This window comes from Triturus cristatus, chromosome 6 (genome assembly GCF_964204655.1).
Source record: "Triturus cristatus chromosome 6, aTriCri1.1, whole genome shotgun sequence".
NCBI lineage: Eukaryota > Metazoa > Chordata > Amphibia > Caudata > Salamandridae > Triturus > Triturus cristatus.
Window position 1 is genome coordinate 193,884,402 of NC_140589.1, and position 21,521 is coordinate 193,905,922.

At 46.3% G+C, this 21,521-nt stretch overlaps 1 protein-coding gene across 1 annotated transcript in view; it reads right to left on the minus strand.

The window, feature by feature from the left end:
* The window catches only part of LOC146816623 (cytochrome P450 2K1-like), a 415,649-nt gene that overhangs the window by 356,962 nt on the left and 37,166 nt on the right, over positions 1-21,521 (minus strand). The window contains exon 2 of the mRNA XM_085610498.1: positions 20,597-20,759. Within this exon, the coding sequence (XP_085466624.1) occupies positions 20,597-20,759 (163 nt within the window). The remainder of the gene's footprint in view (positions 1-20,596; positions 20,760-21,521) is intronic.

A 21,521-nucleotide genomic window follows, 5' to 3' on the forward strand; every position in this document is an offset into this window, starting at 1 on the left:
GGTGGACACCCGCAGCCTCAAAGCTCGACGCCACCGCTGGGGTCACACACGCCACTCGGGATGCGGGTTATGCACCCGCGGTCTCGATGTCTTCACGTGGCGCTGCAGGGCCTGGAGCATGGCCATGCAGATGGTCTTCGCCCCACTTCACGGAGGCAGGCTGGACGGCAGGTCCGGCTGTAGTTGGCAGAGGCGTCGGTGGGTCCTGCCTTGTCGCCAATGTGATGATCGGGGCACTCTGGGACGCTGCTCGTGGACAAAGGTAGGCCCCAGCGAAATTCTCTGAATAATGACACGCACACCCAGTGTTTTAGTATGGGCCAAGACCCCGAGCGGTCATGTGCCCTTTCATTTATACCTTCAGGCCTGCCCGCCCTCCGGGTGCCTGTTCCAACAACAATGTATAGTGCGGGCCGGGTGGCTCCATCACTACATCAAGTAGTGCCTGTATTGTGATTTACCCTGCCCTCTAGTGCTTTTATTGAGACATCTACAAAGTCAATCTAGAATTGGTGTGTGTCCCAGCACTTTTTCCAGTCCTCCTCACCAAACTTCTACACAAGGGCATTCTTCATTAGAGGCAGGAATCAGCTACTCCCTCTTCTATAGTCAGACATATATCCCTCCTGAGTACTGTTGACCCACTCTGTGCATCCTCAATGCTTTTTTGTTGGGCGTCAAGCCAATAGCCAATGTCATCCCCCACAACAAATTGAGGCACAATACACTTGGGAAAATTAGAGATGTGTGGCCCCCGTGTAGACGCTTCACCATTGCCCCCTTAAACTTATTTGGACCTCAGCAAGCCTTCTTCTCCTCCAAGGCCAGTCTCCTCTCTTCCAGTGAAAGTTTCTTCTCCAGTGCTATGGCTTTCAGTTTGTCCTGCAGCTCTCTTGTGATTGCCTGTCGCTGAGCTCCAAATGGTCGATGGCAGTTCAGAAATGCAAGCCATGCAATATCAATATTACCTGCTAATTATACTGAATGCAATGCTGCTGGCTGGTTCACTTCGACTGTGCAAATACATGCAATACCAGAAAACGAAAAGTGTCAGGAAGCTTGTCATTTCATACAACAGCATCAATACCAGTCTGGGTACAAAGCTTACACTTTGTTTCACTGCCTCCTACTGTGCACCATACAAATCCTGTAATGCTCTGGGATAGTTGGGGAGTATCAGAGATAGGATATATCACCCAAGGATCCAGCATAAGTAAGCAGTGCATACAAATGTAAATGCAGTATTTGTGAAGAGCGAACAATTGCCCAAGGGTGGCAAGGCACTGGGGGCTGTCGGGAAGATTAAGCGAGCTATTGCCCAGAGTCAAATGGTGCTGGGCTGACCTGCCGCCATTGCCAGGGATCGAGCCATGAGCCGCTGTGCTCCGGAGTCAGATGCCCTGGCTGCTGCACCAACTAATGCCGGCCCGCAGCGCAACACCACGATTTCTCTGGTGAACGATTCACTCATCTGTCAACTGTTATTCATTACTGGGTTCCGTATCGCTATTCCCCGCACACTGCCTTAAAATTGTAAGTAACCAGTCCTGATGATGGCCTAGATTTCAACAGGCCGAAGCGCCGTCGACTCCAACAGCGTTATTTCTGGCGCCTTCTTACTATGGACATCCAATTCATTGTTCTCCACATTCTTCCATCATTTATTGTTTGGATGTCCTAATTTTTTGCAAAATTTGCTGGATCATTTATTCTTTGTTGCGTCCTATATCACCGCTGTATATACCACTTCACGTGTCACTTGCGCGGTCACAATTATCACGAGCACTTGTGCACAGTATTCCATCGGCACCACACCTAGGCGGGATAGAGCAGCTGGGGATTAGTTAAATCTATTAGTGTTAATTCTTGTTCATTTGTGGAGAATGAGGAGTTATGTGTGTGCTCGTGGTAGGATAAAAGGGTTCTCTTCCGTAGATATTTTAAGCACTTACATGTGTGTAGAAATCCATAGTTGTGTATTATGTTGATCTGATACTGTGCATTCAAAACAACACTTTTTGTAGAGCTTGATGTAGCAGGTCTTGATGCCAAGGGTTTCTAGTTTAATTTTTATTTTGCATAGTTTCAAATAACCATTGCAACATTTGTTTAAAAGGGATGCAGTAGAATTATTATTTTACATTAATAAAATCCATAAAACACATGCTGAAAGATACGGTACAAAAAGAAAAAAAAAGAGTTGACAGTGCAGGTGATGGCGAGATTCGTTGGTGCACAAGATAAAGTGCTGTGGGGTCACTATTCCTTGCTCATGGTAAAGTGCCAAGGGTTTAGCCAAGCATACGGGATGTGTGAGCATGTGTGTGTGCATGCCTCTATGTGTCTATGTGTACATGTTTTGAAGGACTGGGTTTTTCTAAGACCCAGCGGTGCCAGGGAACAACACCTGAAACCTTCGTGGGTTACCTGTTCTGGCGTACCAAACACAGAGACACGGGACACTTCCAGCGGCGTCAGAGATCAGCGTTTATTTTACTGCAGGGATACAGAGGTCACAAGAAGTACACAGCGTGTAGGTTCTCGGAGACTGCTTCAATTTGCAAAAGTGGATCGCTCCTTTTATACACGTTTTTCCCATAGCCCAATATAGTGAACAAAGATTACAACTCAGTTCCCACAATAAACTTCAAAAAGGGTCGCGTTCATGTTTCAAGAGGCCGGAACATGATTACCACAGTATTGCCAGTTCCCAGCTGTAAAAGCATATAAAACACATTCCATCCTGATCGTAAACCCATTAGGAGAAGGGACAAGAACAGATGCAAAGGGAGAACAAGGATGCACAACAGGTTAAAGAAGAGTGTTAGGAGTAATAAAGGAAACTTGATAACGGGATCAGAGATACCGTGTCTAATGTATGCATGGCTGAAACAATAGACCGGCACGGCAAGATGAACCTCGAGCGGGGCCATCTGCCTTCGTCGTGTCGTTTCCCTCATCATAAAAGTCATACTCAAGGGAACACGTGTCTCTCGCGTAAGCTTGAGAGTCCCAGGGTCACGAAGCGGACAAAAGTCCGTTCGCTGGCTACTTGAGGGCAAGAAACAAAATGGATGCCGTATCTAAAATGGAACCCGAGGGTTCAGATGAATAAACCCAAAAATAAGACGAACCATACGTGGTTGCGTAGCGAAACTGCGTACACCCACTATACTCGTCATTTGCGGTTCGTAGATACCCAACTCATCCATATTCGTCACCACTCAAAAGTGTCGTTCCGTCCCACACGGAACCTCAGACGCTCCTTTTGCCCTCATGTAGGCAAGCACTAGTCAAGATCAGAATCTACTTCAATATTCATCAGGTCGTTCAGTTGCTGCTGGAACATCATTCTATTCATCAACGTCCCCTTGGTAACAGATGGTCGTCTTATACACGTTGTAGCACATAGGCCACATAAGGCAGGACCACACTGTACACAAAGACAACACGTGAACAGAAACGTTACAACAACCCCTACGATCATCAGAATCTTCCAACCCCAAGTTGACATCAGGCCCCAAAACCATCCTAGAAGCGTCCAATTACCTTCGTCCACGTGTATGGACTCGGAGATCTTGTGCAACTTCGAGATGGCTTGGTAAACAGTTGGAGCATTGTCAGGAATATAAATGCAACAACTCGAATGGATAACTTTACACACACCACCTCTATCTGCGAGAACAACATCTAGAACCATACGGTTCTGTAACGTCATGAGTCTATCCGCCTGAAGTTCAGCTGTGAGATTACCAAGGGCACTTGCAGTAATATTAGCAGTCGACTCTACTACACGTGTCAGTTGTCTTAAGTTCCTACTATTAACCATAGGTCCCCAAAACGGCAAGAAACCCTTAAAGAAGTCTCCTGCTTCTTGACCGGCAGTATCCTCTTTGCTAATAACACCTCTCACAACTCTAGTTTTGTGATAATCTGAGGCGACAGTGAAAGTCGGTGGTAGAAGATTCGCAATATAACAGGTACCCGAAAAATCACGGGGTAACCATGTATATGCGCGTTCATAACATACAAAATAAGTGCCCTTGGCGGTCAGAAAAACAGGGGAAGAGAGCATCGGCAGAACATACGTGTCGGTGCAAGCACTGTTCCCAAGTTGTGCTCTCGGATTTCGACCCAAACCTTTCAAGCAGAAATTACCGAGGTGTGGTACAATCCATATTGGGGACGAGCTCTTAAGCTGTCTATCATCCACTGACGTACTATACTCAGCCTCGCTCAGATCCTTGTAAGCCTGTACCTCCTCACTTGGGATAAGCGACGCATCAAAAACATCTCTATCTAAATCCGCTATCGCTATCGCCAAAGGTTTGTGATACGGCCCAGGACCAAAATTGGCAGAACGTGGCTCTCGACTGGGGTAAGAATCTAGTGCACTACGGAACATAGTTTGGAATGCTCGAGCCGAACCCTGGGAGCTGTAGGGAAGAACCAAATACGGAATACCCCTATCCATGGTATGTGGCATTAACCCACACACCCAACAATTGGTAGTGTTCATCACCAACTGATGCTGATGTAGAAGTTGAACAAAGGAGTTGTTCATAAACTCCGCACGTCTAACCTGTTCATGTTGAGGCAGAGGATGAAAAGAATGTGGAGAAACAGTGGTGAGGGAGCTTAGTTTAGGAAAAAGGGTAGGTGAAACAGAGGGTAATAACAACTGTACTCCAAAATATACTCCACCCACCAATAACATAGATACGGTCAGGAACAGTAGGAACACCTGAAACAAAAAACATTTTGTACATACAACTTTTCTTAATTCTGATCTCTGCGCCGACATCCTTTCTGCTTCCAATAGCTTAGAGAATGCCATCCTCTACAAACCGTCCGTGACGTACTTGACGCACTTCGTTCTGAGAAGCGATTATCAATCCCCAGGAGTTCCCAGGAATCGACAAAAGTAACCGACCTAGCGTCAGAAACCTGCTAAACAGAAAGGAGTACCCGCACGGCCCTACGGTGACCCGGATGGAGAGGTTTCCTCGCAAAAACTCAAATCACAAATCTCTTAGCCGCAGGACAGCACAAAAAAACTCAAAAAGAAAGGATATAATTGTCCATAATGTCCATAACATCAAAAAAACAAATATATATAACTAATTTTTATTAGTCCTTGAACGAAGAAAATATCGGCTTCTTCCAGGTTGAGTTTGCTCTACAAACAATTGTTCAGCTGGCGCAACAGTGTTCGATGAAATGGACAACGAGTCAGACCTTTGGTTCTCTGCTACCGATGACTCTTCATGTGGGTTTGGCAGTGACAAATCACTCCCCACCGGTTGAGCGTCGCTAAACGGCACAAAGTGCAAAGGAGTCTCAGTTTCTGTTGCCGAAATCCCAGTCCTCACCCAAGCATCTGTTGGTAAGGGGATCGGCACCTTCTTCGTGTGACTGGCGTGTACCCAATTCTTCCTGCCCTCCAGTCGAACCGCAGTCCTCGTCGTCAATAAGACTTGGAAGGGTCCTACAAATCTTGGTTCCAAGTTACGCTTTCGACCAAAGTTTCGGGTAACGACCCAGTCCCCTGGCCGGAGCTGGTGTCCAGGACCTTCTGTCTGCACCGGTAGAGCTTCAAAAACCTGTTGATGGATTAACCGTAGTTTAGTGGTCAAATCATGCAAGTAATCAATTAACATTGGATACTCAAGACTATCAAAGGCCCTTGGTCTCGGAACCCCCCAAATATTCGCAGGGCGGCCGAACACAATCTCATATGGGCTAAGCCCTACTCGAGAGTGTACGGTCGCTCTGGTCGATAGGAGGGCCAGAGGCAAGGCATCAGGCCACGATAAACCAGTCGTAGCTTGAATCTCGGCGAGTTTCAGTTTCAGGGTACCATTGTACCCTTCAACCAAACCCGCTGCCTGAGGATGATTAGCACTATGAAATTTCTGACAAATTCCAAGGCCCTTACACACACTCTGCATTACACTTCCCACAAACTCACTCCCATTATCCGACCATACAATCCGTGGCATTCCGTACCGAGGAAAGTATTCCTTCAGCAGGATTTTTGCTGTGGACAGGGCAGTGTTATCCTTAAGAGGATAGGCCTCAATCCATCTGGAAAACGCACAAACCACAACCAAAACATACTTTAGGTTATTGCATCTCTCCATATGAATAAAGTCCAGCTGGATAACCTCAAAGGGACAAACAGGAGGAGCGAAATGACCAGGTGGAGTGGGGGTACCCTTGCCAGGATTGTGCATCAAACACACCATACAATTCTTAACCACTCTCTCGGCACATTTTGCAATACCCTCATTTCTCCATACAGGGGACAAGAACCTACATATGCCTTTCGCACTGATATGTGCCAACCCATGAGCCATCGTCACAACAGCTAATACATACGCATCTGGTAACATCCACCTCTGACATTCCGTCAGGTCAACCGAACATCCATACATATCCAACTTTCCCGTACTTTCTTTCCACTTAGTCTTCTCAGCTTTGGTAGCCTCGTTCTGAATTGCTTTCACACTCTCAATAGTATTTTCACACATACCAGTCTCTGTCGGCCACCTTACTGAACTCGTGACATACATTCGGGTCGCAAGATCCTTAGCCGTTTCCTTAGCAATCTCATCCGCAAATGCATTACCACGACCGACATCGTCCGTCACTTTCCGATGTGCACTACATTTAACAATTGCCACTTGTTTAGGCAGTGTAAGTGCATCCAAAAGGTCATTCACGAGCTGTCCATGCTGGATCTTCGTACCATGCGATGTCATAAATCCTCTTTCTCTCCACAATCTTCCAAAGTTATGCGCAACACCGAATGCATATTGACTGTCGGTAAACACATTCACTCGCTTTCCTTTAGACAAAACGCACGCTCTTGTCAAAGCGATCAACTCTGCAGCTTGTGCTGAATTCTGATTCAATCTCGCAGTTTCCACAATCGTGCTCAACGTTACTACAGCATACGCAGTCGTCACATCACCATTCGGCAATTTAAAGCACGACCCATCCACATACAAGGTACCATCGGGATCTGTCAAGGGAGTGTTTTTCAGGTCCACACGACCTTTTGTTTCCTCCTCAGTTCGTAAATAACAATCATGTGGTGGCACATCATCTGATTCCATATTAATCGGCAACAATGTCGCTGGATTCAGTACATTACAACGTTTGATCTGTATATGACTTGCCAAAAGGGTCAGCTCGTACCCAGACAACCTTGCACTCGTCAGATGTTGAGTCTTTGTCCGATTCAAGAGAGTATCAACTGCATGCGGAACCATCACCATGAGCATATTATCCATAACAAGACCTGCGGACTGTCGTATAGACGCCGCTGCTGCCGCTGTCGCCCTCAAGCAACTTGGCAACGCTCTAGCTACCGGGTCTAAGGTCGAGGAAAAATATGCACACGGGCGCTGCTTGTCGCCAAATTGTTGCGTTAAAACACTCAACGCACAACCTTCCCTCTCGTGAACGTATAATGTGAATGGCTTGCTATAATCAGGAGTACCTAACATGGGAGCCGAACACAGCGCATCACGTAGTTCAGAAAAACTTTTCTGACATTCCTCCGTCCACGGCAAAGGAGTCGAAACATCCTTGCACGTGAGAGCTATCAATGGCTTCGCTAACAGTGAAAAGTTCGGAATCCACTGTCTGCAGTACGACGTGATACCCAAAAAGGCACGCACATCTCTCTGAGTTGTTGGCACAGTCATTCGAGCAATTGCTGCGATTCTTTCAGGGGTCAACCTTCTTCCCGCCTTTGACAATAAGTGACCTAAGTAGGTAACTTCTTGACAACAATATTGCAATTTAGAAGGTGACACTTTGTGGTGTAAGTCACAGAGATGCTGCAACAGTGACACAGTAGCAGTCTTGCAAATTTGTTCAGTATCTGCGGCTACCAACAGATCGTCAATGTACTGAATCAAAGCCGCACCAGTCGGTAGCACAAATGCATCTAGTTGACTTTTAAGAGCTTGGCTGTAGATCGATGGACTCTCACAATAGCCTTGAGGTGCGCGTTTGAACCGGAAACTGCGACCTCCTAACGAAAATCCGAACAAATCACGACTTTCCTCAGCAATCGGAATGCTAAAGAACGCATTCTTCAGATCTATTACCGAGAACCATGATGCAGAGGCTGGAATCAGAGTCAGTAAAGCTGTAATGTCTGGAACCACAGGAAACTGTGGGACAACAATTTTATTGACTTCCCGTAAGTCGATAACTAGACGGTACACGGGAGGCTTGGACGGATCAGTTCGTTTCAGAATAGGCAACACGGGACTATTACACACATTACCTCGTGTCTCCTCGATAACATCTTTACCGATCAGATCGTAAATGATCGCTAATAGTGCCCGTTCACCATCAAGAGAAATTCGATACTGTGGTATGCGTGGTAAGCGCGCATCAACTTTCAATTGAACAACATAAGGTGGGATATCCAACAGGCCCACATCATTGGCACCTGTTGCCCACAAAGAAGCTGGAAGAGTATTTAATTCCGGTGGGAGCTTATCGATCGATAGATACATAGGGGAAATCACATTCTCACCCAACGTAAGCTCCACACCCGTAGGAGAGCAGTACAAAGTCGCATGTAACCTCTTCAACAAATCCAAACCCAAAAGATTCTCACCACAACCAGTAGTCAAAATCAAAGGAGCTTCGAGCTCATGAGACCCAATCGTAAGTGGCAAGGGGCTAGAAACTGGATTGCTAACGGGGGCGCCAGAGAATCCAACGGAAACATTCGTTAAGCCAGACAAAGGCGCGCCAGGGAGTTTCGAATGCATAATGGAACTTTTTGCTGCACCAGTGTCCAACAGAAAAGGCTCAACGATACCCAATGTAGCTACGTCAACATAAGGCCCTCTCTGATCAACCGGAACTGATACTTCTCCCTTCCTTCGTCTATGGCTGTCCTAGTAGATACCATCCATATCAACATCACGCTCAACGTAACAGTCATCCACATGATACTGTGCAGATCTACCGGACGATGGTTCACGTCGATCGCAACAATTCTGTGAGTCTGAGGAAGTGGCAAAACGCTCGGCCTGACTCTGAGTAACTCCACGACCTCTACCACGTGAAGCTTGTTGAGGACCACCACGTCCTCCTCGAGCTGACACACCATTATTCCTATCACGGAGAACCGGACAATTAAACTTCAAATGGCCCTCCCCTCGACAGTACGCACATTGATTGTATCCCAACACAAAACGGGGTGCGGGAGAGTCATTTCGCATCTGCGATCTAGAGAACTGTGATTGCGATCTATTTGGCTGTTGCGAATCATTAAAATTCGAGCGCGGAGGATACGCTTGCTGCAATAAGACCTTAGTTTTAAGATCCTTTGTTTTCTTATCTGCACGTTCACTTTCCTCCTTTTCCCTATTTTCGTAATATTGGGCCGTAGCCAATATTTGAGCAGTGGTAGAAACGGCCCACGAACTCTCAGAATTTTTCAACTTATTACTAAGTTCGGGCAACAAGTTCGACACAAACTTATCAACAAACAGCCGCTGACCACCCTCTGAGCCCATGTCCTGGCCACTATGATCGACAAATGCTTCCTCAAATCTCGTAAAGAAGTCGGAGACGCTTTCATCCCTCTTTTGCTTGCACGCGGACAGCTTGTCCCAATTAACACGCATCGCTGGCATAAGCGTTTTCATGAGGGTAATAATCCTCTGAGGCAATGCCACAATAAGCTGCTCAGGCTTAGCCCCACCGACTTGCTGAGCGTCTGCCGCTGTAAGGGCAGCCCAGTCACCGCCTAACTCAGCCGCGTGATTCTCGTGACGAATTTTCGCCCAAATCGGCTGAGGCACTACATTGCCAAACAACATATCAATATCAGCTAGATTCATAACAGTAGCATCCACCAATTGGGATAACTCCTTATAATAACCTGCTGGATTTTTACGGGGATCAGGCAAAGTTTGCTTCACCTGTAAGACTTCCGATCTTTTCCAAGGGAGGTGTATCCACACTCTCTGAAAACGGCCTGGGACAGCAGGGTTAGCATTAGGATCGCCTGGCATCCATACTGGGGGAACTTCCCGCATCGGATATTGACCAGGTTGCGCCATCCATGCTGCCGTCTCCTCCTTAAACAATGCTCGAGGTTGCACTGTACATCGAAAGGATAATAAACGTTCTAGAGCTTCTCGAACTTTGTCACCTACAATCACACCAGTTGTGAACCGATGCTGGAGCTCAGAAACCTCAGACGGTACAGTATCTACCACATCGTGATCCCACTCCTCCTTCAACGATTTACACAATTCCTCAAACACGAATCGTTGAGTGGGCGCATTAAACTGAGAAAATGTGTCAAACACTACACGCGAAGGATATTTAACAGGATTACGAATCCATTTACGTGCCATTTTTACCAGCGATTCGCGTTCTCTATCGTCAGGAAGCTGGCTGCGCCTCTGAGCGACATCTGAAAGAGTCGAGCCGAGTATTGGCCCAAAAAGCGGAGAATAAAGAGAAGCAACAGCAGTCAAGAGACGACTACGAACAGAAGGAGAAGAGGAAGAAGATCCAGGCGCGGCAACAGTAGGGGTAGAGGCAACAGAAGTTGACGCGGCACCAGGAGTAGCAGGAACAACAGACTGAGGAGGGACTTGAAAAGGCGCTGTAGGAAGAGAAGCCGGTAAAAGAGGAGGAACGATCTGTGGCACAAGGGGATTCGGGAGAGCGGGAGGAACAACGGGCTGACCAGCAGCCGCCAAAACAGCAGGTGGAGGAAGAGGTAGAATCACAGGACCCAGAGTATCGGGAGCATAGGGGGGTGGTGATTTCAACAGATAAGACAATAGCGAATCCTCTACCGCTTCTTCTCCTGACTTATCATTGTTAGGCGGTAGCACCGGATAACACTTATCCACCGCCATGTGATGAAGTCGAGCACTAACTTCCTGCTCTTTCTCATCTTTGTCTCGCTGATACTGTTCAGCATCTCGCATCACCGCGATAACGCCTTCTCTTTTACTTTTCTTACTCTGCTTGATTTCTTTCTGCTTGGCCTCTTTCCGCCACAACCGGAAGGAATCAAACATGGCCGGCCTAGCCTTCTTTTTAAACAGTTTAGCTTCCAAATTATCTAAAACGGCAGTTTCAAAACCACCATGAGATGGCCAACTAAGAACGCCATCATTTTTAGTGTAGCGGACCCAATATTCATTATACACGATAGGACCTACGCCATGGCGACTATAGAGCTCATAAATCGGAGTTCCAACCGGAGGTATCGGGCATGAATCCTCCAGCCGGGAATCCATTCTGCAACATTTAAGAAACCCAAACAAAGTACTACGGCTAGGCATCGCGCACACTAACCGAGTTTACAAACTTCAAGGGCTATCGAATTTACGATATCCTCGCAAAAAGTTTGCGAGACCCTCGGTTTTTGGCAATTGCAATCGTCAAATAAAACCCAACAACTAAGAACCACAAATGCTATGGTACCATGCAAACAACAAAGGAACACAGGGAGCGACCCACAAATACTTAACTGAAAGAACAATGGCGTCACCAGGAAGGCCCGTCTATCGTCTCGCCGTACAAAGGACTACGCCAGGCGCCAAAAACAGGTCGACAGTCAGGGCATCAGTCCGTCGCAGCCGTCAGGAGGCGGGGATCTTTGCGGGAAAAGACGTCGGGCCACTTATTTCGACAACTGGATCGATGAAGCGGGGTGCACCTTCCCTCGGAGATTTCACACGAAGTTCCTCACGATCGTCGGGCTTTGGACCGGTACCGCTGATGTCGCCCCAGGTTGGGCGCCAACTGAAGGACTGGGTTTTTCTAAGACCCAGCGGTGCCAGGGAACAACACCTGAAACCTTCGTGGGTTACCTGTTCTGGCGTACCAAACACAGAGACACGGGACACTTCCAGCGGCGTCAGAGATCAGCGTTTATTTTACTGCAGGGATACAGAGGTCACAAGAAGTACACAGCGTGTAGGTTCTCGGAGACTGCTTCAATTTGCAAAAGTGGATCGCTCCTTTTATACACGTTTTTCCCATAGCCCAATATAGTGAACAAAGATTACAACTCAGTTCCCACAATAAACTTCAAAAAGGGTCGCGTTCATGTTTCAAGAGGCCGGAACATGATTACCACAGTATTGCCAGTTCCCAACTGTAAAAGCATATAAAACACATTCCATCCTGATCGTAAACCCATTAGGAGAAGGGACAAGAACAGATGCAAAGGGAGAACAAGGATGCACAACAGGTTAAAGAAGAGTGTTAGGAGTAATAAAGGAAACTTGATAACGGGATCAGAGATACCGTGTCTAATGTATGCATGGCTGAAACAATAGACCGGCACGGCAAGATGAACCTCGAGCGGGGCCATCTGCCTTCGTCGTGTCGTTTCCCTCATCATAAAAGTCATACTCAAGGGAACACGTGTCTCTCGCGTAAGCTTGAGAGTCCCAGGGTCACGAAGCGGACAAAAGTCCGTTCGCTGGCTACTTGAGGGCAAGAAACAAAATGGATGCCGTATCTAAAATGGAACCCGAGGGTTCAGATGAATAAACCCAAAAATAAGACGAACCATACGTGGTTGCGTAGCGAAACTGCGTACACCCACTATACTCGTCATTTGCGGTTCGTAGTTACCCAACTCATCCATATTCGTCACCACTCAAAAGTGTCGTTCCGTCCCACACGGAACCTCAGAGTGTGTGTTTGTTTGTGTATATATATATATATACATGTGCCCTGAAGTAACCATAATTTGCAGCTGACCACGCACAGTTAAGATGTTGCAGTGAGATTATAAATTATGTCATAGAACACGTTATGAGTGATGTAATATTTGAGGTAAATTTCAGTGTATGACAAAGGCATGTTTGTTGGTGGTGTGTTTTAACTGGCATTATAACCTAACTGCAACATCCTTTTAACCTTTGTATTTTTTGTGAATTTCTAAGGTTTTTTAAATGTAAGCTAAGATATCAATTGCTCTGCGTGACATGGGTTTGGGTGCCCAACCCCCGCCGCACACAGTCAATGGGGTGCAGTGCCTTGCATTCTGCCAGGCTCTGGGTGCCCAAACCCCAGTCGGGCAGGGGATGGTCTCATGGGTTTCTTACAGTGGGTGCCCTGGTGCCCTCCTGTGATGTCCACACTGTAGTCCAATTTGGGCAACATTGTGGAGCCCCAAAGCTATGTGGCCACTGCTGGCTTCCCAGCTAGCATCCTTTGTCTATGCCAGTGGAGCCTTCTGCATTCCTTTGCTCCCACACCCTCTACCAAAAAAAATACTAGTCCTGGTAAATGGATGCCTAGGAGCCTCTGTGAGATTGGGGGTCCTCTCCCCAAAATATAAAATGTCCCTCAGGGATGCGGTACCCGGAGCCTTATAAAGGCTAGGGGACGAGGGCAGAACGCCCAACCCATAAAACAAAAAATTGGCCAAGGAGATGGGGTCCCCAGCCAATATTTCTTTAAGTTGACCGACCTTACGGGGCTTATTTTAAAAAAGGGCAGAATCCCACCCTTTTTCTTTTATTGGGTCTGTTGATCTGCGGACCTGTGCTACAGCCTATATTACGTTTTGGCCCCTGGGGTCCTTCTGGGGCCCGCACTAGAACTAGGGGGAAGAGTATCCTTAGCCTGTCCCCTGCATGCTTTTGAAACCTTTTTGTAGGAGTCGTAAAATGAGTGCCACCACATAATATATATCACATCATATATATATATATATACACACACACACACACACACACGCACACACGCACACGGGACTAGCATTTCATTTTCTTAGGAATCTGCACAAAACTTTCCACAATTTCAACGGAAAAACAAGCTCATCCACCTTGGGTCCTTCATAGCATGTTTCATGCAGAGCCACAGATCCATCAACAGGTGGCAAGAAAAATATGAGTGAGGTACCACAAGGAGAATTGCTATTTTACTCCCCATAGGAAGGTTTGCTCTTCAATACAGCAAAAAGTACTTGACCATAATTACACCAAAATTGACACAAAGCTAGAGCTTTACTCGGGGATTATGCTTTTTTAAATTTTATGTACTTCTTTTTAGTAATTTCCAGAAATTCATGTTTAATCAGGTGCTCAGCATGAAGAGGTTACATTGTAGAGATATCTTGAAAATGTAGGATACCCTCAGCATGTTTAGCTTAGTCTATGTATTTTTTAATGTTTGCAGATTCATAAAAGGGGCACTTTTGAAAGGGGGAGGTAAAGAAATATGTTCATTTTGTAATAGCTTAATGGATGGTCAAAATAGCAGCAGTTCCATGTAACTCCTATCGGAAGCTTTGCTCTCCATTACAGAAAGAAACCATGAGGGAAATATAGCGGCATTGGAATACGAGTACAATTTTAGCAAGGGAACTGCTGTTGCTTGATTTGGAGTAAATCCAATCAGTATTTTTCAGGAAATTAGCATTACAATAATGTGTCCGTGAGCTTGAAATAGTTAAAAGATAGAAATAGCTGGACTGTTAGGGGGTGCTCAGTCCTCTAATCCAAGTCTGCATAATTTCTATGTTTTGACATTTAAAAATAAAATCCCCCATTGGACAAAGAAGATTTTAGCTGATGTCTATTTCAAATTTGTGGAACTAAAAGTTTGTCTGCCAACCTGTCAAAGCAATTTTCACAAATACAACATACAGCCAGCTATAGGCCAGGCCCAATGGCTAACTTCTGCTATGCATGTTTACATTGGTGGATGGCAGTCTGAAGCCGGGTAGCACATTCTTAGCCAATGAACACTTTTTTTGTCTCCATAGAACCGTGCCCCCTGATGATGGATTTGCATAAAACACTATGTACTAACGGCGAGTTAAATATGCTAAGGTCCATGCAAATTTCAGATCAGTCCATGCTACGGTACCAAACATATTTGTGAACAAAAGCTTTTTGGCCCTGCTTTATCTTTGCAAATTTGTCACATCATCTTGAAGCTTGAATTTGCTAGACTGGACTGAACTTGCTAACAGAGTATTGAATAACATGCTAATTCATTAATCAGCACCAACGGTTACAAATAAAGACTTATTTGTCCCCTTCCCCTATTTAATTCTGGCCTCCTTGATGGATTTGTATGAAACTCAATATATTAAGAGTGACGAAACATGAAAAGGGCTTGCCAGAGTTCAAGCAGCTCTGAGATAAGGGACCAAAGTTATTACCATATGAAAGTTTGCCATTACATGAAAATACGAACGCATCTTGCATTTCAGATGTAAACACAGAGCTACATTTTAGGGAACACTGTTAACTTGCAAAGTGCTAGGCATTTTAATCATAACCTGATGCCTCCTTAACCACATAAGTGGTTTTAAGTGCATATAACATCCAGAAGTAACTTGGGAATAATCTTCCGCATCCTCACATTGTGAGCGAGCCCAGCAGGCGATGAGCGGAGAGCTGTAGGCTCCGGCTCCCCGCTGTTAACTGCTGCATGCCGCGAGCAACAAGCCCGCATAGTGGTTATTGATCTGGGAGTGAAGTGGTGCTTGGCCCTGGGGGAGCACTGTGCAAGCAAGCAGGCCCTGGGAGACACCCTGAGACACGCACATGGATTGCCTGAGCCCAACACATAGAGCCTTACAGAAGGACAGGGTGGCAGCATAGGGGCTGATAAGCCCTAATAATCTCCCACTCCAGGAGGCCCAGTAGACGTTGCTGCGTGGAGACCCTTGTTTCCCCCACTGTCTGAGGCCTGTGGATGGGCTGTCTCCCTACCAGTGCCTAGGTGGAGGATGTGATGTGTGGCTGTGTGGAGGTGGCCCATGGGCAGTGGGAAGGCGAGAGCGTCTTCACCTGTAGCTGTGAGACTTACCATTCACTGCATCAGTCTGACATACCTCGCACAGAATTCAGGATGGAGTGGCGGATATGGGGAAGCTGGACATTCGCAAATCAAAATGCAGGGTGGCGCCCCAATGTCCAAAGGGCAGACAGAGGAGAACATGGGCTCTAAGTTAGCACAAGAGCTGAGCATTAGGGAAATGTTTAAAGACCGCAAACAATCCCTCACAGCTATTGACCTGAAAATTGATTCCATGTCTGATTGGTTGGACAGGCTAAAGGAAAGATGAACGTCTCGGACAGGTCTAGCAGCGCACGTTGGTGCCAGTGGATGAGGGCATCGCAACCCGAAAACAGATACTCAAGATGGAAAAAGTTCTAACAATCATGAGGAATAAAAATGAGGACTTATAAGCGAGATTGCGGTGCAATAACCTGCGCATTGTGGGAATACCAGAATCCACCACCATGACTCTAGTTGAAGACTGTGTCGAGGAGATGCTATGTTCATTGTTTGGGGACTCTCCTTCGGCGGTCTATATAGTAGAACGGGCCCACAGAGCGCTTGGCCCGAGACCCCCTCAAGGAGCCCTGACCAGGCCAATATACATAGCCCACCTCCTAAATTATAGGGACCGGGACACAGTGCTGCGCAGCGCCAGAGACCTGCACACAACAACGTGCCTGGAAAATTCTGTGTCCTTATATTCGGACTTCACCCTAACCGTGCAGGCTGCCAGACTTGAATTTGTGCCAGTAAAGAGACTCCTCCAAAAACAGGACAGCAAATACTCACAGCTCTGCGGATATGGGTAGGCTGGTGGGCGAGACTGCTGTTGGGAACATGAGTGTGCCCGCTATGAGAGTTGCTTAATTGAAGGCCATAAAATGGAACGTCCAGGGACTGAATGACTGCAGGAAAGTGTGATAGGTGGCTTCATGCATATCTAAGCCGCCATGGGGGGGCATTTGTTTCCTCCAGGAGTTGCACTTGACTGGACCACCTGTCTACGGCTGCCTGCTGGTTGGATGGGGGAGAAACACATATCATGTTACTCTAACTTCCCGAGGAGGGCGGCGATTATCGTCAGGAAGGGACTGCCTTGGCACCTGCCCACTGCGACATGTGATCCACAGGGAAGATATGTGCCATTAGCGGGAAAGCTAGGTGGGTACCCGAGTAGGCAAGCCTCGGTGTACGGGCCCAGTGTGAATAACCCAGACTTCTTTGGGGAAGTCTGGAGAATGATAGAAGCGCTTGGCCCGGGAGTGGTCCTGTGGGGAGGGAACTTTAAAGTGATTCTGGACCCGGACGCCCACATGCGCTGGCCGCATTGCAGTTGCAGACCATCGTGGCCGACTCCTCTATGATGGATATCTGGATCCACCATAATGGGCCAAAAGAAGAGGGCACCTGTGTGTCCTCAGCTGGCCCTACTTGGTCCTGATAGACCTCTGGCTGGCCTCGAAGGACGCAGTTTCGCGGATTTATAATGTAACCCACCTTCCCAAAATGCTATCTAATCACTCCCCGGTATTGCTTGAGATTTACGTGCCCAGTTGCCCCAGGCCATTCATCTGGCGGCTTCCCTGCAGAGCTCTACGAGACTAGGTATTTTGTGAAGAAATCAGAGCTGCTATAGTAGAATACTTTGCGCTGAATGAGGGGTCGGTGGCAACTCCCTCCACACTATGGGAGGCTTTGAAGTCTGAGGGTGAGTGCACGGCCAAGCAGGCAGGAGTATTGAGCACATTACGCAGGGATCTCACTCGCCTCAAGGGAGAAATACGGGAGCTGGAAACAACTATTTTACCACTAATGATGCAGCGATCTTGGGTAACATTAAAAATAAAATCACTGAGCACGAGGAGGCAGCATTAAGGGAAACCCATTACTTGGGGAAGAAGAGGCGTACTAGGCCATATGATGAAGGGGAAAGTGCAGGCAAAACGGGACTCCTTAAAAATCAGTGGGCCAACGATCATGTCTCTGAGTTCCGCACATCTGACAACGAGACGGAGATTGGGCAAGTCGCTGTCAGGCAGAAATGATGGCCTTTTACTCCTCGCTTTATGCAGCACGACAGGCTGTTATCCCTGCCTGTTTGTATTCAATCCAGCTACTGTGGTTAGATGATGGCCACTGCAGATACTTTTCGGTGGAATATTTTATTAGAGTAATCCGTGCAATGCCAGGGGGCATGGCACCCGGATTGGAAGGACTGATAGCCAATTTTTACAAAGAATACACCCTGTTGCTCGTGCCTCATCTCATTAAAATGTATGAGTAGTCTTTGGAGAGCGGCTTGCTTCCCTCCTTTCTCTGAGAAACTCTTATTATTACGATCCTCAAACCCGAGAAGGACCCGCTGCTGCGCAACTCATACAGACCGCTCTCAATGATAAATCTAGATAATACAATTCTGGCCAAACTCAATGCGGCCAGATTGCTCCATCACACCTTGGCCTGATCAGTGCAGATTCATCCCTGATGGGCGCACATCGCACAACCTATGTACCCTCTTTGTGACCAAGCAAGAAATAGATCCTGCTCTTCCTGCAGCCGTGATTTTTCTCCACGCCACTAAAGCGTTTGATACTTTCAAAAGGCTGTACCTTTCTGAAATCCTCCCACTTCCCTTTAGCACAGCTTTTAAGCATAGACTACGATCGAATTTGATAACCCTCACCTGGGCTGGAAAACTATCCTGGGTCTCCTGGGAGATCCTGATGCTGCCCTTCGAACAGGGGGGGTTGGGAGCACCGGATATGTAATTCTACTATTAGTGTGCTCAAGCTCAATATGGGTTCCATTAGCTCTTTCCAACCCAATTCATGGTGCATACCGCGCCTGAGCAGGACCAGGCAGCTCTGACACCACTACACTTTGCCTTCTATCGGCCGCGGACTGGGCCACGTGCCTCGGATGCACGGTGCGGACATGGCGGGAGTTGAGAAGGACGGCGCAACTGGAGAAGCCGTTTGCCACCTCGGTACCATTACTGCGGCACCCAGATTTACCATTTTCGGAGGACGTGGGGGTCTACCAGAGACTTGGAAGGCTCGGCCTATGCACTATGGGAAATGCGTTCCCAGAAGGACTATTCATCCGGTCTGATAAGGTACTGGCTATTCATCACATCTGATAAAGAATTCAGTAGTACTGGGAACAATGACGTTTTACCAGCTCTGTGCTGACCTGCGAGCTTATACCACCTCATTCCGATGCCCCCCCCCCCTCAGTGTTTAAAGGAGTTCCTAGGTAGTCCCTCGCTGCGCAAACTTATCACCCGGATATATGCTGACATGCAACGTACTGCGCCGATTTGCACTCTTGAAGCGCAACATGGTTGGGAGGAGCTTCTAGGAGCTTCCATTGAGGAAGAAATTTGGAAGTACTGCTGTGGGCATTCCAGAGCGCTGTCCCCCAACCATAGATTGAGGCTGATCCATTTTAAGTTCATACACAGACCCTATAGAACCCCTGTATGGCCGCACAGAGTTGGATTGAGAGACAATGCAAGATGTGTGCGGTGCCTTAGGGTCATCCTTTGGGGTAAGGCTTTTAACTGTGTGCAGTCTATTTTGAGGTAGGAAATCAGCAAATAAAGTTTAGACAATTTCATTCCTCAGCTGCTACTTTTTCCTGTGGAGTTGCTTATGGGTCATCCCTGCCTGCCTTTTTGTATGCATATACTGATCCTAGCAGAGCTTAATTTATTCATGATCAAAGTATGACGTGCCAGCTTTGTGGCCATAACCAGGAATTCTTGCTTTACTTTCATTACTCCAGATTCATGACAGGGTGCTTGGACATTGTGCACCATTGGATGGCTTTGTCTATATTGCAATAAGACCAAATAAATGCTCCTTAGTCACTCTGAGTTTCATGCAACTCCTTTTCAGTAACCTCTCAACTGGATGCCAAAGACTCCAGTGGTGATCGTTGGTAGGACACTTTCTTTACAACCCTAGAGGGGTAGTGATGACGGTAGTTCATGACTATCTGCATTTGATGTTCAGACCTCCCGCCTTCTTGAGCAATGTGTATAGGGTCATTTTGATACACAGACCACAGTGCAGAATGAAGGGCAGGTCTGAAACGTTGGTGTGCAATTCGCATTTACTATATTAATTCTGCCTGCACATACTTCACACGCTTGGTCCTCATTTAGAAGTGAGTGGTGTCCCATTTCTTGCATGTCTGGTTCCTAGCTATTAGCAAGGCCACTGGAATCATGCAGCAGGAGAGGGTCAAATTATGTGGCAGGGTTGAGTAAATTATGCAGCAAGAAACAAAATATGCACGTAATGCATATGCCCGTAATGCAGCACATTTTTTAAAAGTAGTTCTTCATTATTTTGTACATTATACACTTGTTAACACTGTCTGGGCATTAGGTGCACCTCGTCACTACTGGGTTAATACCCAAACATAGCAATAAGCAACAGAAAGGTGATCAGTCAACCGTTGCAATCCGCCTTTCACTGCGTGGTAACACGTGGTATTTTTAGTAACATGTGAACCGTTTGAGCTAGAAACAAAACAAATCTTCCTGTTAAAATCTGCAGATTTTGCTGCAGACGATGGATTATGTGGAAAATGCGGCAAGTTCATAATATGCAAAAAACGCAGCGGCCTCACAATTGCATACTTCCAGTGGCCCTGGCTATTCATAATCTTTCAGAAGGTGTTGATTAGCTTTTTGTGAGTAGTCAATGTTTGCAGAAAACTTTTTTTAAAAAGTGAGAAATATAATTTCATATACCATACATACCAAATCCTTTATTTATGTCTTCAAATATTGGAATAGTACCCCTTTCTCCAAACTCGTCAGCATGAGTCACAAGAGCGTCTCTGACAGTTTCATACCCTGAGAGCACCACCGTTTTCTTCATTCCCAACTGAACACTGAAAACGGAGCCATATTTGCGGGAGAGCTGAAAAATTGAAAATACATATTACTTTAAAGACAGTAACAGTTGTGGTTTACAATATTCCTGCACCCATTGATTTCCATAAGATCATTCAACTGGAGTTAACAAACTATGCATGTCTTTTTTGATCTCATCTTGTGACTTCAAATCTTTGAAAGGATATTGGTCACAGGATGCTGCTAACTTATGCCTACTGTAAAAAGTACCTACTATCAAGCATCAAATAACTTTGTACAAAAGATACAACTGGCTAAACATTGACATCGGTTCCACCAAAACAAACCAAGAAGAGGCACAAGGAGAAGCAGAATTATACAATGATTTAGTTAATGACAAAAGCAATCATTCTCAGTTCCATGTAGGACATGCCACCAAGACTTCACCAAGGCTGCCTGGTAACCAGCACTCTGTCATGTTTCATTAATTCCAGGCTGGGAGCATTTGTTTTCAGATAGAATGCCAAGAAACATACTTGATTTTGAAGAAATCCACAGGACCACTGCACAATTCTTAGTGACATTTTTACAAAAAAAACTTTGAATTTAAAATGCAGTCCTATCTCTTTTAAGGAAAATAGGCAACATTTTAAAAAAGATTTCTTTATTTAAGCACTGTTAGAAGGTGAATTCTTATTTGGGGTGGATGCTAGTCAACCATAAGTATTAATGACTGATTTATATTTCAGCAGACAAAATTCTCTGTCAAAGATGTGACAGATAACCCATCTGCCGTATTACAAGGGCAATTATATTCTGTGGCACTTGT